The following is an 18,235-nucleotide window of genomic DNA, read 5'->3' as shown; positions in this document are numbered from 1 at the left end:
TTTTCTTTAGAACACAAATAGCATGAAAAACTGACAGGGGCTATAACACCCATTTTTTCTACTGCTAAATAAAAAAAAACAAAAAAACGAAATTTGTCCTTTAGTTCTAATTTAGGAATGCATGTAATTTAATTTGATGCAACAAGACATTGAATACCATTCCACTATTGTAGTCTGAGGGTTATGCTGTCATTCAGTACAAAGTAGTAGAGAGGGTGGGCACAGGCAACAACTGTTCATGCACTTAGGTATTGGTCTGCTAAAAAGCCAATAGTCCTTTTTTAAAGTTTAGATAAAAAAAATTCCTGACAGACTCCATGGCAGCAACGTGTGGGTTAAGTCCCGCCTCCACTACCCCATAGGACACTACTCCCATAAATCTTTGCTCCCTGCCCCTGGCCGTGTTCTTTTTTTGTCCTCCTCCGAAGGACCCAGAGGTGGTCTTTCTACCTGAAGATTTATCATCCCCACGATCGAGGTCGGCCGGTCTGCGACTCTGGGTCTGGAAAGTCGCATTACTCCGCTAAGCCCTAGCTATTAGCAGGGTATGGAGTGGGCAGTGGAAGAGGCGCTGTGAAGAAGCCCATGTCCTGGCCACTGGCAGGCAGGCTGCGCATTGGTCGGATAGCCAGCTATTAGCAGGTGACCTGTTCTGCCCCCTGGAAAGTCCGGTGTCATCTTACCTTATCTTCGGCCGAGTGATCGATCGTGGTGGGAGTAGTGAGAGGTTCTATAAGTTCATTATGGCAGCAGTTTTTGTATTTTTTATCTGTCTTCGTTTTTTCTGTTTGTTTGTATGTGCAGGCATGGCGGCTGGTTCTTCCGCGTTCCAGCCGCCGTTCTACTTCCGGGTTTGCGTTCTCGGCCGTACTGCGCATGCGCGAACGCGGTGGAGATCGAGGCTTGGTTTCGCGCATGCGCGATAGCGGCAAATTGCTGCCATTTCGCGCATGCGCACAGGCAGGGCGGTGACATCACAGGGGCGGGCTATTTAAACGGGGAATTAGTCTGCAAGCTTTGGGAATGCTTGCGGGCTGTTGCAGTGACTTCCCCCTGCCTCTGTGTTGCATCTACTGGTAAGTGGCATTCTGGGACAGGGTGGCTATCCCTTCCCTGTCCCTTGCACTGATCCCTTGTCATCTTTTCAGTGCGTATGGATATCGCTGAGGACATGGATTCTTTACCGCCTGTTTGTGGCCAGCCCTCTCATAAAAGGTATTTCTAATGTTCACCTGAAGGTCTGGTGGGGGGAGGGGTATTTATCTGTTAGCTCTGTCCTGATGTCTTGTCTCTTGTGGTTTCTTGTCTTGTTCCTGTTTCAGCCCTTCCAGGTCAGAACAGCATCGCAGCTCTCATAGAGGGAGCGACTCCTCCAAGTCGCATCACCGGCACTCCTCTTCCAAATCAAAACATTATGGTTCCTCCTCAAGATCAGGACACCGTAGTGAGGAACGATCGCACTCCTCGAGGACTCAATCTAGTCACTCAGCTAGTGCCTGTTGGGGGTGCAGAGCTCTTGTACCGGCAGGAAAATCTTTATGCGATCCTTGCTACGCTAAGGCTACCAATGAAAGGGGTGACGCGGATCAACAACTTAAAACCCTGGTGGAAAAAGTTGTTAAGGAGTCCCTCAGAAATATTGAGGGCCAGTCCTATGTTTCCCCGGCAGAGCCGCCACTTTCTCCAGGAAGGGAGACTCAGCTGCAGGATACTTGGGAATCCTCTGCGCATAGCCACCCCTCAGCTGCCATATCTGACAGTGACTCTGATGAAAGTGATCCCTGTGTGGGTTTTGATTTCGCTCTACTTCCTCCTCTGGTCAGAGCTGTTAGAGAGACACTGAACTGGGAAGATTCTGTGGCTGCTCCTTCCAAACAAAGAAAATTCTTTAAGCAATTAAAGAAGGAACGGATTAATTTTCCTTTTATCTCTGAGCTAGGTGAGATTATCACAGATAAATGGGGCAAGGTGGAGAAGAAAAATTCCATGCTATCGAAGGTTTCTAAACTCTATCCTTTCAATGAAGAAGAGGTGAAGCATTTGGAGTCAGCGCCATTGGTAGACGCAGCAGTCATGAGGCTGGTGAAACATGTCACACTTCCCTTAGAGGATACTGTGTCTTTTAAGGATGTTCTGGACAGACGGATTGATGCTGATTTGAAGAGAGTGTATCTCACAGCAGGAATGGCCTGTAAGCCAGCGCTAGCTCTGGCCGCTATGTCCAAAGCAATGGAGATATGGACAGATAGTGTAGATGAGACACTTAGGCCGCGTACACACGCGGGGACTGTTCGCCCAACTTTGTCCGTCAAACAGTTTCGGCAAACAGTCCGCTCAAAATTAGCATGGACGGACATGGCCACACACGACGGACGAACAGTTTGCTGAAACCCTGCGCGATGACGTGAACGGCACGTACGACGGGACGAAAAATACGACGTCCTATACACTGCATTATAACTTTCGGCGTGTAAATCCTTTCTGAGCATGCGCAGAACTTAGTTTGCCGAACAAGCCTACACACGAGGGGACTGTTCGCTGAAACAAAGTTTCAGCGGACAGTTTTTCGGAATTTCCGAAAAACCTTGTTCAGCGGACTGTTCGCTGAAACTGTCCGCTGAAAGCCCACACACGAGCGGACTGTCCGCCGAAACACTGTTCAGCGGACAAAGTTGGGCGAACAGTCCCCGCGTGTGTACGCGGCCTTAGAAATATCTCTGAAGATACGGCTAAGAGCTCGCCTATCCAAGAACTTAGGCTGGCCTCCGCCTTTCTTGGGGAGGCCTCTATCGACATCATACACCTGGTGGCTCGGGTGATGCTTTCTTCTGTTACGGCTAAACGGGCTCTTTGGCTCCGCCCTTGGCTGGCAGACCCAGCCTCAAAACAAGTATGGTGCCGTATCCCCTTTGAAGGGTCCTCCCTTTTCGGCAATAAGTTGGATGAGGCTATTACCCGAGCAACTGGTGGGAAGTCGGGGTTCCTCCCCCAGGACCGGCGTTTGCAAGCACAGAGAAGGTCTTTTCCAAAGAGACAGTACCAGGAACGAGCCAGGGAAGCTCGCAGTTACAGACCAGGCCGCGAATTTTCCAGGTCCTGGAAATCAAGACAATCCTCTTTTAAAAAATCTACAAAAAGTGATTTAAAGGGAGAGAGGGAACCAACTAAATCCTTTTGAGGTTGGGCCCGCTCAGACAGGGCAGGTGGGGGCTCGTCTTTTTCCACTTTCGCCATGTCTGGGCGGCCTCGATCCAAGACTTCTGGACCGTCAAGACCGTCTCCTCAGGTCATGTTTGGACCTTCAAGGAATCTCCCAGGCTCAGATGGGTCCCCACCCCTCTCCCGGCCTCAGACGAAAAAAGGCTAATTCTTCTAGCCTACGTGGAATCTTTGTTGGCTCAAGGCGCCGTTATCCATGTTCCAGTCATTCAGCGAGGCATGGGAATCTATTCTCCTTTGTTTATGGTCCAGAAAAAGAGCGGGGCCTGGAGGCCGGTCATAGATCTAACTCACTTGAACAGTTTTATCAAAAAAGAAAAATTCAAGATGGAGTCATTATCCACAATTCAACAATCTGTTCAAGTAGGGGACTGGATGGTCTCCATAGACCTCAAGGATGCCTATTTTCATGTCCCAGTTGCAGAAAATTACCAGCAGTATCTCCGCTTCTCCGTGGGCGAAAGCCATTTTCAATTTACATGCCTTCCCTTCGGGCTATCAACTTCTCCTCGTGTATTTTCAAAAGTACTGTTGCCAGTGGTAGCTCTTCTGAGAACCAAAGGGATTCGTCTACATCACTACCTAGACGACCTTCTGTTGTTGGCTCAAGACAAGGATCAACTTCTGGTACACAGAAAGCAGGTTATCTCCACCCTACAGGAATTCGGGTGGATCTTGAACTTGGAGAAGAGCCAGCTGGTCCCATCTCACCGGCTGGTGTTCTTAGGGGCCCTATTCAACACTGTCAGAGGCACCATCTCATTACCAGAAGAGAAGTTGTCAGTGGTCAGGGACAGAATCCGTCCAGCCCTCTCTGCCTCTCATCTCCAGGCTCTCCAGTGCCTGAAAATTATAGGCACTATGGTAGCGACAATTCCGATGGTGAGGTGGGCACAGTGGAGGATGAGGCCCTTTCAGAAGGGTTTCCTTCATCAATGGTCAGGCAGCAAAACCCATCTGATTCGGATCACCTTATCCATGAGGAATTCCCTTCTGTGGTGGCTCCAACGGGAAAATCTCTGCAACTGCCATTCCATTCTCCCCATCTCATGGGTCACCATAACAACAGATGCCAGCAACAGGGGTTGGGGCGCCCACTGTCTGGCGGAAGTGGCTCAGGGCACCTGGATTCTCCCCTCCAGAGGGACGGTGTCGAACATCCTGGAGTTAAGGGCAGCCTTTCAAGCTCTGCTAGCCTTTCGGCATCTGATTTCAGGAGCCTCGGTCTCACTCAGGCTAGACAATACCACAGCAGTAGCGTACATAAGAAGGCAAGGGGGTACCCGAAGTCTATCCCTTCTCCAGGAGGTGGAACCGATCATGACCTGGGCTCAGAGGAACCTGAAGGATCTGACAGCATCCTATGTCCCAGGGATTCAGAACGTTCAGGCAGACTTTCTTTCCCGGATACTTCTGGACAACAACGAGTGGTCTCTTCACGAGGAAGTGTTCAACTGGATCCTGACAATGGGGCTCTCCCCAGAAGTCGACCTGTTTGCCTCTCCCTGCAACAAAAAACTGGAGAAGTACTATTCAAGTTACAGGGATCCTCAAGCCTACGGGGTGGATGCCTTGACAGAGAAATGGTGGTTCCACAAGGCCTATGCCTTTCCTCCAACTCCTATTATTCATCAGTTCCTGAGGAGACTCAGGTCAGAGACAGCAGAAGTGATAGCCATAATCCCTTATTGGCCCAACAGACCCTGGTTTCCACTTCTGATGCTCCTCAGTGTCAGGGATCCAATTCCTTTACCATCCAGGCCAAACCTTCTGTCTCAAGGGTCGAGATTACATCCTTGCCCGGATCACCTGCGCCTAAAGGCTTGGTTTTTGAAAGGGGACGGTTGAAGGCTTTAGGCTGTCCTGAAGAAGTCATTCCCACTCTTCTTAGTGCACGAAGAAGTAGTACTAACCGGGTATATGAGAGAATTTGGGCGAAGTTTGCAGATCACTTGTCTTCAAGGTCCAGTTCCTGTAATACCCTGACAGTCCGGGACGTTTTAAGCTTCTTGCAATCAGGATTGGATATCTCCCTTTCGGTTAGTTCTCTCCGGGTCCAGGTTTCAGCAATTTCAGCTTTTTCTGGAGTCGCATGGGCCAATCATCCCTTGGTCCAACAATTCTTCAAAGGAGCAGTCAGGCTTAGGCCACAAAGGAAGCCTAGATTCCCCAAATGGGACCTTCCATTGGTTCTAGATTTCTTCTCTCAACTTGACAAAACGCTCTCAATCAGAGAATTAACCCTTAAAACCTCCTTTCTGGTAGCCATAACTTTGGCAAAGAGAATATCCGAAATTCAGTCTCTAGGCGCAAAGGAACCTTTTCTCACCTTCTTTCCAGATAGGGTAGTCCTAATTCCGATGTTGGGGACAAATCCCAAAGTTACCTCTGTTTTCCATGAAAACCAGGAAATCACTCTTCCTACCTTCAATTCTGCTGGAAGTCAGGATCCACATCCACTCGATTTGGGAGTTACTCTAAAACAATATCTGGATGTTACAGCTTCTTTTCGTCAATCTGACTTCCTCTTCGTGCTATTTAACGGGAAAAGTAGGGGCGCCAAGGCCTCTGTTAAGCCCCGTACACACGAGCGGACTTTTCAACATCCAAAGTCCGACGGACTGAGTCCGTCAGACTATTCGATCGTGTGTGGGCTGCAACGGACTTTTGACTAGCCAAAGTCCGAAGGACTTTAGAATATGGAACATGCTTCAAATTTTTCCGAAGGAACTCCGCCGGACCCGGTCCCTTCGAAAAATTTGCTCGTGTGTATGCTACTCCGACGGACTAAAACCGACGCTAGGGCAGCTATTGGCTACTGGCTATGAACTTCCTTATTCGAATCCAGTCGTACGTCATCACGTTCGAATCCGTCGGAGTTTAGTGTGATTGTGTGTGGCCAAGTCCGCTCAGCCGAAAAGTCTGTCAGAACTCCGTCGGAATTCCAGCAGAACTCCGACGGAACTCCTTCGGAAGTTTGTCGGACATAAGTCCTCTCGTGTGTACGGGGCTTTAGATCCATCGCTGCTTGGGTGGTCCAGGCAATTCAATGGGCTTATAGAGAGAAGGGCTTGGCTCCTCCTGAGGCGGTTACAGCTCACTCTACCAGAAGTCTCTCAACCTCATGGGCGGCTTCGCGTCACGTTGCGCCTGATGTAATCTGCAGAGCGGCCTCCTGGTCTTCAATTCATACTTTCATGTCTCACTATTGTGTTGAGCCAGCATCTTTATCCTCTGTTGATTTTGGTTTAAAAGTCCTGTCGGCCGACAGTGTTAAATAAATCTTTTGTTCAGCATTTTGCCCACCCGGGTGTGTTTGGCGAGTTATTTCCCACACGTTGCTGCCATGGAGTCTGTCAGGAAAAATGGGATTTTTATATACAGCTTACCTGTAAAATCCTTTTCTTGAGAGTACATCACGGGACACAGGAGCTTCATTACATAGTGGGTTATATAGGCACCTCTGGTGATTGGACACTGGTTGACCCTAATTAAGGAGAATTCCTCCCCTATATAACCCCTCCCATCTGGGAGGCACCTCAGTTTTGTAGCAAAGCAATAAGAAACCACGTAAAACCCAAGAGGGGCGGGAGCCCTGTGTCCCGTGATGTACTCTCAAGAAAAGGATTTTACAGGTAAGCTGTATATAAAAATCCCATTTTCTTGATCATACATCACGGGACACAGGAGCTTCATTACATAGTGGGATGTCCCATAGCAATTCTCAGATTGAGGGGAGGGAGACACAGATCATAATCATAGACCGCCAGGGACCCGAGGACCTAAACTGCAGCCTGCAGTACACTGCGCCCGAAGGCGATATCCTCTTGCCCTCTGACATCCACCTGATAGAATCTGGTGAATGTATGGACTGATGACCAAGTCGCAGCCTTACAGATCTGAGCCAGGGAGGCCTGGTGATGCACTGCCCAAGAAGCACTGACAGCCCTAGTAGAGTGCGCTTTCACCTGAAAAGGAGGAATCTTCCCCTTTAAGTCATAGGCCTGAGAAATAACTTGTCTGATCCACCTTGAGAGGGTGGATTTTGACGCTGCCTGACCCTTTCTGGGGCCTTCCGGCAGAATAAATAAACAATCAGTTTTCCTTATCTCAGAAGTTGCCTGAAGATAAACCCTGATTGCTCTAACCACATCCAAAGTGTGAAAAGACTCTTCCTCTGTGGACTGAGGGTCCGGAAAAAAAGGATGGTAGGATTACATCCTGATTCAAATGGAAACCCGAAACCACCTTAGGTAGAAAGGACCTGTTGGGACGCATAACCACCCGGTCCTTATGGATAATTAAATATGGCTCTTTACTGGAAAGAGCTGCCAACTCTGATACTCTTCTAGCCGTGGATATGGCTACTAAGAAGACCAGCTTTTTAGTCAGGAGAGCTAAAGAAGCCAGATGCAAAGGTTCAAAAGGTTGCCCCTGTAAGGCCGAGAGAACCAAATTCAGATCCCATGGGCATACCGGAGGTTTAACTGGCGGCTTTGTCCGCATGGCCCCCTGGATAAAAGCCCGTACCAGGGAATGTGATGCAAGTGGTTTTTGAAAAAATACCGATAGGGCCGAAATCTGCACTTTGATATTGCTTATGGCCAAATTCATTTCTAGGCCTGACTGGAGAAAGGCCAAGATTCTGTTAATGACATACTTTCTAGGATGCCACTTCCTGAGTTCACACCAGGAAACATATGTCCTCCAGATTTTGTAATAAATACGCCTGGAGGCCGGCTTTCTGGCATTGACCAGAGTAGAAAGGACTGGCCCCGAAAGGCCACGGTCTCTCAGAATGCGGGTCTCAGCAGCCAAACCGTCAAATTCAGACTGCGTAAAGCAGGATGGTAGATTGGACCCTGTGAGAGCAGATCTGGCCGGAGAGGGAGGGTCCATGGCCTGCCTACTGCCAACTTCATGATTTCTGCATACCATGGTTGCCTGGGCCAAGCCGAGGCCACCAAAAGGACCGACTTCGTCTCCCTCTTGACCCTTCCCAGGAACCGCGACAGCAGCGGGCTCGGGGGGAAGGCATAGATCAGATTGTACTGATCCTAGGGAACCGTCAGAGCATCTGACCCCTGAGCAAGTGCATCTCTTGTCCTTGACACAAACTTGTCCAGTTTCCTGTTGAACCTGGATGCAAACAGATCTACGTCTGGAGTGCCCCACTTGTGACATATGTTCTGAAACACGTCGGGGTGCAGAGCCCATTCTCCTGGGCACAATTGCTGGCGGCTGAGAAAATCCGCCTGCCAATTCTCCACTCCTGGGATGAAGACTGCAGAAATACACGGAACATGCTTTTCTGCCCAGACAAGTATGCGATTCACCTCCTTTTGGGCCACCAGACTTCTGGTACCGCCCTGGTGATTGATATAAGCCACTGCGGTGGCATTTTCGGACTGAACCCGAACCGGGAAACCTCGCAGTCTGTAAGACCACTCTATGAGTGCCATGTAAACTGCCCGAATCTCCAAGATATTTATGGGCAGTAGACTTTCGGGCGCAGACCATTTCCCCTGCGAGCACGTTCCCTCCAATACAGCTCCCCAGCCTGTCAGGCTGGCATCTGTTGTGATAATCTTCCATGAGAGAGGAAGAAAAGTTTTGCCTTTCAGCAAATTCCTGGTTTGTAACCACCAGACAAGACTTTTGCGTGTCCCGGGGGATAAACGCATAGGAAGAACCAGGGATTGGGGCTTCCTGTTCCAAGCCGCAAGGATGCATCTTTGCAGAGGCCTTGAATGGAACTGGGCGAATGGGACGGCCTCGAAGGAGGCGACCATCTTTCCCAATAGTCTCATGCACAACCGAATGGAGGAAGATCTTCTGCCCAGAATCAGGCGCACCAGATCTCCAATGGCCAAGGCCTTTAGCCTTGGAAGAAACACCCTGCCCTGAGCGGTGTCGATAATCATACCTAGGTATTCCAACCTGGTAGTCGGTTGTAGGGACGACTTTTCTAGGTTTATAATCCAACCTAGGCGTTCTAGATGTTCTAGCGTCTTGGTGATGCTGCGACTTCTCTGACGCTGCAGTTCTCTCTACGAGAAGCAAGTCGTCTAGATAAGCCATGACGGCTATACCCTGAACTCTTAAGATTGCTAAGAGAGGGTCCAGAATCTTTGTGAAGACTCGAGGGGCTGTAGCAAGCCCGAACGGCAAGGCCACAAATTGAAAATGGCGCTGCTGTACCGCGAACCTTAGAAATTTCTGGTGTGCGGGAAAAATTGGCACATGGAGATATGCATCCTTGATATCTATTGATGCCATGAATTCTCCCCCTTGCAGGGAGGAGACCACAGTGCGGATTGACTGCATACGGAAGGTCTGGATGTGTAAAAACCGGTTTAGGTCTTTCAGATCCAGGATAGGTCTGACACTTCCATTTGGTTTTGGAACGGTGAAGAGATTTGAATAAAACCCTGAACCCTGATCTTTCGGGCTCACTTCTACTATCACACCCTGGGATAGTAACTGATCTAAGGCCAGGAATAGCGGTTTTTGCTTTACTGGATCCCTGGGGATCCTTGACCTTAGGAAACGAGAAGGTGGAATCTCCTGAAACTCTAGCTTGTAGCCCAGAGATACTGAAGAGATCACCCACTTGTCCTGGATCTCTTCCCGCCAGACGCCTGCAAACTGCAGGAGCCTTCCCCCCACTCTGCCGAGCGGGGGCGCCCCTTCACAAGGAAGTTTTGGGGCTCTGCTTGGCAGGCTTTCGCCCCCAAGTCTTTTTCTGTCCCTGGGCTCGGCCTTGAGCCTTTCTAGCAGTGGAGGACTGAGAAGGCCGTCGCCACTGTTTAGAGCTTGATGCTTCGGGAGAGAGAGCACGCCTAAATGAAGGACGCTTGCTCTTTTTGACTGGAAGGAGTGTAGACTTACCTCCTGAAATATTTTGGACGAATTTATCTAATTCTTCCCCAAACAAACGCTCCCCTTTAAACGGGAACCCAGTCAAATGCTTTTTCCATGACAGCTCAGCAGCCCAATTTTTTAGCCATAGGGCCCTACGCATGTGTACCAACATGAGGGACAAACGTGATGCTTGTTAGACAGAATCCAAAATCGCATCAATTATAAAACACAGGATGTGAGGCAATTCTGCATAATTTTCTACTTCCTCACTGGGAAGGAGCCCAAACATCTGTTTAACTTGTTCCTTGAGGAACTGACACAACCCCACGGCTGCGACTGTAGGTTGCACCACAGCGCCAGCCATGGAAAAGGAGGCTTTTAATAAGATTTCCAGCCTTTTATCGGTTGGATCCTTGAAAACCTGCGCATTATCCAAAGGACAAGTTAGGTTTTTATTCACACAAGAAACAGCCGCATCGACAGATGGGACCCCCCACTTCTTGGTGAAACTTTCCTCCACAGGATAATGCATGGAAAACCTTTTGGGAGGAGTAAACAGTTTATCGGGATGTCCCCAATCCTCATACATCAATTTATCCATTAAAGGATGAATTGGAAAGGAATAAGCAGTCTGTGGGGCTTTCCTGACTCCCAGGGAAGAAACAGAGGACGTAGCGACTTCAGCAGCAGGCATTCTGAATGTGGTCCGCACCAATTCAGTATAATACTGCACCTGCTTCCTGAGTGCCTGGGAGGAGGGGACTATCTCCTCATCCTCTGACTCATCCGACTGCTCATGATCCCTATCCAAAGATAGGGATCCCTCCTCATTTTCAGAAAAACTATCCGAGAGAGGGATACCAGCAGAGGGAGGGGATCTACCCCTTTTCTTGCTATCTTTTAGGGAAGCAGAAATAAAATTCATGATTCTCCCTTCAAAACCCTCCAATGTAGCCCTAAGGGAGTATCTCAGTGACATAAACCGGGGCTGCGACATTAGGAGAGGCTGCAAACCTGACAGGTGCACTGACTCGTCTTGAGAGGCTGGCTCCAGTCTTGCAGAGGGGGATGGTAATCTACAGGCACTTTTGGAACCCCTGGACCTAGGCGGTGACTTACCAGTGCTCTTATTACCTCCCCCTGAGACCCTCTTACGAGGAGACATAGTACTAGGCTACAAAGCAGAGGTACTAGTACAAGTGCGATCACTGTTGCGCTTAAAGTCTCACAATAAATAAATATATGCTTAAACTGCACAACCTGACGCTGAGTAGGTGTCTTAAGGTTTGCCTGGATCCAATCCCCACGGATGCTTACTGCCCACAGCTCCTGTGTCTCCAGTTACAGTCCCCTGACGCTCTGGGCTTTTTAAAATTGCCGCCTGGCGCCTGCGCAGTACAGCGCCGTGCACACTGACGTGCACGGCTCGCAACCACACCCCCCCCCCTCCTCCATAAGGCCGGGAGTGCGCCCGGCGCACGTGCACGCGCCCGCGCGCGTGCACGAGGATCGCGGAATCCGGGGGGGGAGGAGAACCCAAAACGGAGCAGCGTGGGACCCCTGAACTGCGTGGGACCCCTGTTTACCTTCATCTGTGGCAGGGACTGCAATGGAGACGTGAGTAGCTGAAGAACCAGACTTTCACTGAGCGTGTGTATTGAAAGGCATGTAAGTATGCATCAGGCTGCTCTTACTCCCTCTAGTGGTGGAAACCAGGTAAGACATACAACTACTCACAATGAAGAAATCCATTCATATATTTAAATATATAGGATGACTTCCCTTACCTGTCCCCGCCGCAGGAATTGCTGAAACAGACCAATTCCAGCCTTCACCCATCACGGCGGGTATTGTTAGCCAACCTTCAGGTATATCTGGGGCTCTTACGAAAAGATCCTCCCACCTGGGCCATGTAAAAAGCTCTGCCAGAAACTTTCGGGCGCTCTGTATAAACAGTACCCCAAGTCTGGTTTTCCCAGAGCCCAGTCTTCCAATGGAGAGGACTCACAGGCAAAACCTCGCTTCTTCGGCAGACGAGGCCCGGGTACCATACCATCTTGGGAGTCAAATATCGGCCCGAGATATGGATCCGGTTTGATGTAGCCCTTCGGCCCTGCAGGGACCTGCATAGAGCTAAAGTTTTACGTGACCATCACCCAGACACTGGCGAAAAAACTGAGGTGCCTCCCAGATGGGAGGGGTTATATAGGGGAGGAATTCTCCTTAATTAGGGTCAACCAGTGTCCAATCACCAGAGGTGCCTATATAACCCACTATGTAATGAAGCTCCTGTGTCCCGTGATGTATGATCAAGAAATGGAAAATTCCTATCAAAATACTTACCGTAATTTTCCTTTCCTGATGGACTCCATGGCAGCAGGAGTTCCCTCCCAAATGGCTGGAGTAGGCTAGTTACCGAACACAGCCAGGGGCAGGGAGCAAAGATTTATGGGAGTAGTGTCCTATGGGGTAGTGGAGGCGGGACTTAACCCACACGTTGCTGCCATGGAGTCCATCAGGAAAGGAAAATTACGGTAAGTATTTTGATAGGAATTTTCCATTTTTTGCAAAGTTGCATATCTCCTGCGTGACTGCACTGCAAATCATCATAGTAGTCGCTGTTACTTCAGTCATAGCAGCAGTCTTCCAGATCCAGTGCCAAGCGGTTGCAATTCTACATAGTAACCACAGTCGGCAGTGCCAACATTCAGAGAAAGTCTTGAATGGGATAGGCATGCTTTCATTGGTCTAAGCTGGACCTATGTAACTACGGCAAAAAAAATCATACCTTCAGCGTTAAGTACAGCAATATAATGTGTTAAAGTATCAACTAGTATTTATCAACTTTAACAGGCTAATTTAAACCCAATGTCCTATTTTTACATTAAACCATGATTGTGCTTTTCTTTAAAGCGGTAGTAAACCCGCAGATGTTTTTTTTTTTTTTTTACTACCTGCAAAGCAAAAGGCATAATGAGCTAGTATGCACCGCATACTAGCTCATTATGAAATACTTACCTTAGAACGAGGCCCCGACATCTGGCCCGATCCACACCGAGAGAGCTGACATGCTCCCTCAGCGTTTCTTCCGGGTATCGCGGCTCCGGCGCTGTGAGTGGCCGGAGCCGCGATATCGTCACTCCCGCGCATGCCTCGCGGGAGATTTCATCCCGGCCGGTCGTCCACTGCCGGATTTTCAGCCGAGAATCCCCTTGTGCGCATGCGCCGCTGCAGTCAGCGGCGCATACCGAGGGGAATATCTCCTAAACCGTACAGGTTTAGGAGATATTTTTTTTACCTACAGGTAAGCCTTATTATAGGCTTTCCTGTAGGTAAAAGTAAAAAAAAAAACAGTATACAACCACTTTAAAGAAACATGACACTGTAGCTTAAACATGATTCACTATTGACCAGTAGCACTGTGCAGGGGTACCCGTATCCATGTCTGCCTCATTCTAGAGATAAGACATAAAAATGCTCAAGTAGCCCCTTTAATACAGGCCTATTAAATTAAAATTCTTTAAAATTGTATGCTATAATGAGCAGGGCCCTCTGATTCCTCCTGTATTGAATTTTATTTTAACTATACTGTATGTCCCCACGTTGTAAAGTGATGTTTAAACTGCTAGCGCTATAAAAATCCTGTATAATAATATAATAATAATTCATGGAGGTCTGATCAGTAAAATTTTCTTCCAGCAGAGGTCTGAATCGTATGTTTGTGCAATGACACAATCCTCCAAAATCCCTCCCCCTTTACATCACAGTCCCCCACTTCACATTATGGTTTCCTCCTCACAGCAGTATCCTCAAATCCCTTTACAGTAGTGTCCTCAAGTCTCCTTCACAACAATAACCCCCCACAGCAGTGTCCTCTTCTGCCCCTTCACATCAGCCCCCCTCCCCCAAAGTAGTGTCCTATGCCCCTTCACATCACCCCCCCTCACAATAGTGTCCTCTGCCCCCTTTCACATCATCCCCCCATAGCACTGCCCCCCTTCAACTTACCCTTACCTTCATAGCACTGCCTCCCATCAAATCACTCCCCACAGTAGTGTCCTCTGCCCCCCTTCCTGTGACCCTCCCACAGCAGTGTCCTCTGTCCCCCTTAACATCACCCTGCAGTAGTGTCCTCCTGTGCCCCCTTCACGTAAGCACCCCCCCACAGTAGTGTCCTCCACCTCCTTCGCATCACCTCCTCACAGCACCCCCCTTCACATCACCCCTGCAGTAGTGTCTTCTGCCCCCCAGAAGTAGAGTCCTTCTCTGCCCCCTTCATCCTCCCCACCACCACCACAGTAGTGTCCCTTTCTGCCCCCTTCATAACACCTCCCATGCCACCACTACCACCGCCACTGCCACAGTAGTGTCCCCTGCCTCTTTTCGCATCACCTCACCACAACACTGCCCCCCTTCACATCACCCCCCACAGTAGTGCCCTCCTCTGCCCCTTAACATCACCTCCCCAGGGCACTGGCCACTTTAAAATCACACCCCACAGTAGTGTCCTCTGCACCCTTCACATTACCCCCACAGTAATGTCCTCTACCCCCTTCATATCCCCTTCACATCCTCACACACAGTAGTGACCACTTCCCTCTTCACATCACTCCCACTGCCCCCTTCACAGCACATATTTCACACATCTCGATGTGCTTGTCATAAAAAAATTTAACAATTATTTAATATTAGCAACCAAAAATGCACTCACATAAAATGTATTGCTACTTACTAGTAGACTAGGATTATTTGGGTATTTACTAAAATGTTTTTCTACAAAGTCCTTTCCCAGGAGCTTAAATATCATTTGCCTCTCCTTAGGATCATTAAGTGATGGTTCCACTTTTTCAGCAAAGCTAGTTCCAACTCTGTCCAACACCTACAAAATAACAGACAAATTAATACAAATATCAAAGAATGAGAGATAAAAAAAAAAAATATGTGCAGTATCCCTCCCTCAGGGCACACAGAGAAAATATTGATAAAACAATAGTCAGCAGTTGCTATACTAAAACTAGATACATCAAATATATGTCAAAGAAAAATTTCTAAAACATTAGCAGCGCTAGTGCAAAAATTGCAAATATTTAAAAATATCAATGAAATTGCTTAAGAGTCCAGTTAAACAAAGTATGAAATGGTGATCCACTCAGTGAAAGTCCATTAAGAAAAGGCAGATGAGTATAAACTAAACGATCATGGAAGAAAATATTAGAAGCGATCCCAAGCCTCCATCACCACACCACTTGTGCCACAGCCCTGTAGGTAATCCACTTACCAGACCCTGCTGGACACTTTTCATCTGTATTTTGCTCATTGCAAGCTGATTGGAAATATGATGTGATCTTCTTTGACTGGCGACATGTAACTAGATGTCTATATTCCTTTGGTTCCCTGAACCATGCATCCATTAATGACCTCTGTGAAAGCTGCAAGGCGGATAGTGGATTCTAAAACCGGAAAATCAGCAGCACCTCCTCTTTGCTAAAGAGGGACCTCGCCATGTCCACCTAGATAGAGATCCTCAGATGGTGGACGCCAACTGTATGACACTGGAGTGCACCCACAAGCTAACCCCCTTGGCAAAGAACTTCCCAGAGGGGGTTAGCTTTAGAGGGGAGGAGCCAAGACAGCCGCCGCAGGACCTCAGAACAGCAGGATTGTGGCCACTCTGTGCAAAATGAACTGCACAGTGGAGGTAAGTATAATATGTTTGTTATTTAAAAAAAAAAAAAAAATCAAACCTATACAACTGCTTTAAGTGTAAAATATCAAAAACTGCTGAAGGTGTAGTGCAGGCAACTAGAGGTAAATATATATCTGCAGCAGCTTTAAAATCTAGCAGATACGACCGAATGTTGGACCATCTGGAAGGCAAAGCTTCAGCCAAAGTTTGCTCACCCCTAACTGTGTTCTGCACATTCCTAATACCCAGTAAGCCAGCTCATTAAAGTGATGAACCACTAATAATATGAAGTGGATGGACTTAGTAGCATTTGCCAATACTACCTGAAAGAGTAGGAGCCTTTCCTTTCAGAATGGCCTGGAATAATTTATGCGGTCCTTCTGAAGCCTCGATGTGCACTTTCTACATGCATCAGTTTTTTGTCTTTCTTTTTTAATTTGAAATTCAATAGGTAGTAAATAACTATGTGAGAAAACCACTAGCCATTACAGCAGTAACATAGTTACATAGTAGGTGAGGTAGAAAAAAGACCATCAGGTACAAGCTATATGTGTGATTTTATGTCAACATAACAAAAAAATAAAACAGAATACTTACCAAAACTTCCTTTATTCCTCAAAAGGGACACAGACAAGAATAAAAACTAATAGAAGCTCTAACCCATTCTCACTCTATCATAGATATTTGGGTAATATAATTTACAAAAAAGTTCACCTTCAACAGCCACCTGGCTTTTTGCTTAGTGTCCATTTTTCTTATCTAATACAAAGCACAGTAACTTGTCAAAGACAGTCATGTGTTCCAAATTCAACAAACATTAGCAGTCAGTATGTTATATGTACAAAAGACAGATAAACTGGCATATACTGAATATATATAATGAGAGAATATTATTCATAGCAGACCATCTTCAATGAGAGGTGTTAAAGCGGAACTTCACTCTCCCAATCAACACTGATTATTTTTAATGCTGCTAGCATTAGTAAATAGATAGGAATGTATATCATATTTACTTGTTTACATTTTTTTTTTACATTTCTTTAGTTACTTCCTGGTTTCTTGCCTAGGCAAATGAGGTCATACATCCCAGGAGTCTTCAGGAGAAGAGGAGGATGGGGTTTCTCAGCTAAGCACATGCTCCCGCGTGCATGCCTGCCATCATCTGCCCTTAATTAAGATGGCCACGGCCATAACTGCTAGGGGGGTGTTTTTCAAAGTGATTTCTCTAGTAAATAAGCAAGCAGACATGGATGAATGGGTGGAATTTGCTTTAACCACTTAAGGGCCGCCCACCGCATATATACTGCAGCAGGGCGGCCCTATTGCGCAAAACAACGTACCCCTGCGTTGTTTCGTGCATGGGAGACTGCGGGCACGCAGCGGGGGTGCCGATGCGTAATACCAGCGGCCACAATGTCCACTGGCCACCCACGATCGCTCCTCAGAGGGGCAAAACAGGGATCCTCATTCTGACAGGAGAGGACAGAGAGATCGTCTGTACTGAGTGATCAGGAACAGCGATCTCTCTGTACTCCCAGTTAGTCCACTCCTCCACAGTTGGAAACAACTTCCTAGGACACACTTAACCATTTGATCACCCCCTAGTGTTAACCCCTTCCCTGCCAGTTTCATTTATACAGCGATCAGTGCATATTTTTAGCTCTGATCACTGTAATAATGTCCCTGGTCCCAAAAAAAGTGTCATAAGTGTGCGATCTGTCTGTCTGAATGTAGCAGCCCTTCTAAAAATTGCTGATCACCACCATTACTAGTAAAACATAATAATAATAAAAATGCCATAAATCTATCCCCTATTTTGTGGACGCTATAACTTTTGAACAAACCAATCAATATACGCTTATTGTTATTGTTATATTATTTTTTTTACCAAAAATATATAGAAGACTACATATTGGCCTAACCTGATGAATAAATGTTTTTTTACATTTATTTATTAGATATGTATTATAGCAAAAGGTAAAAAATATATATTTTTTTTTTTTTGTTTACAGCACAAGCAATAAAAAACACAGAGGTGATCAAATACCACCAAAAGAAAGCTCTACTTGGGGGGAAAAAAGGACAGTCATTTTATTTGGGTACAGTGTCGCACGCCTGCGCAATTGTCAGTTAAAATAACGTAGTGCCGTATTACAAAAAATGGCCTGGTCACTAAGGGGGTAAATCCTTCTGGGGCTGAAGTGGTTAAATATTAAAAATTTGTTAAATAGTGTTTTTGGTTTGTGGTGCTCAGATACAGTGTAGTTCCTCTTTAACAAAGTGAATGTCTGCACAAAATGGTAGCTGGAGGAACTGCTCTGACATCTGTGTAAAATGATGTCACCATCACAAAAAAATAAACTAACAATTTTTAGAAAAAATATTAGACAGAGATTAGCATCTGTGCTGTAAACTAGCAGTTTTGGATGTAAAGTTTGTCAAGGGAGAAAAATAAATAATGTGCCT

The 18,235-nt window shown here is 47.2% G+C and overlaps 1 protein-coding gene across 1 annotated transcript in view; it reads right to left on the bottom strand.

The window, feature by feature from the left end:
* LOC143984157 (uncharacterized) overlaps positions 1–18,235 on the bottom strand; it is a 148,485-nt gene that overhangs the window by 82,169 nt on the left and 48,081 nt on the right. The window contains exon 3 of the mRNA XM_077484463.1: positions 14,816–14,962. Within this exon, the coding sequence (XP_077340589.1) occupies positions 14,816–14,962 (147 nt within the window). The remainder of the gene's footprint in view (positions 1–14,815; positions 14,963–18,235) is intronic.

The sequence above is a fragment of the Lithobates pipiens genome, unplaced genomic scaffold (genome assembly GCF_037356315.1).
Source record: "Lithobates pipiens isolate NorthernLeopardFrog02 unplaced genomic scaffold, aLitPip1_a1.2 Scaffold_16, whole genome shotgun sequence".
Taxonomy (NCBI): Eukaryota; Metazoa; Chordata; class Amphibia; order Anura; family Ranidae; genus Lithobates; species Lithobates pipiens.
This window is presented reverse-complemented; position numbering and strand designations above follow the sequence as displayed.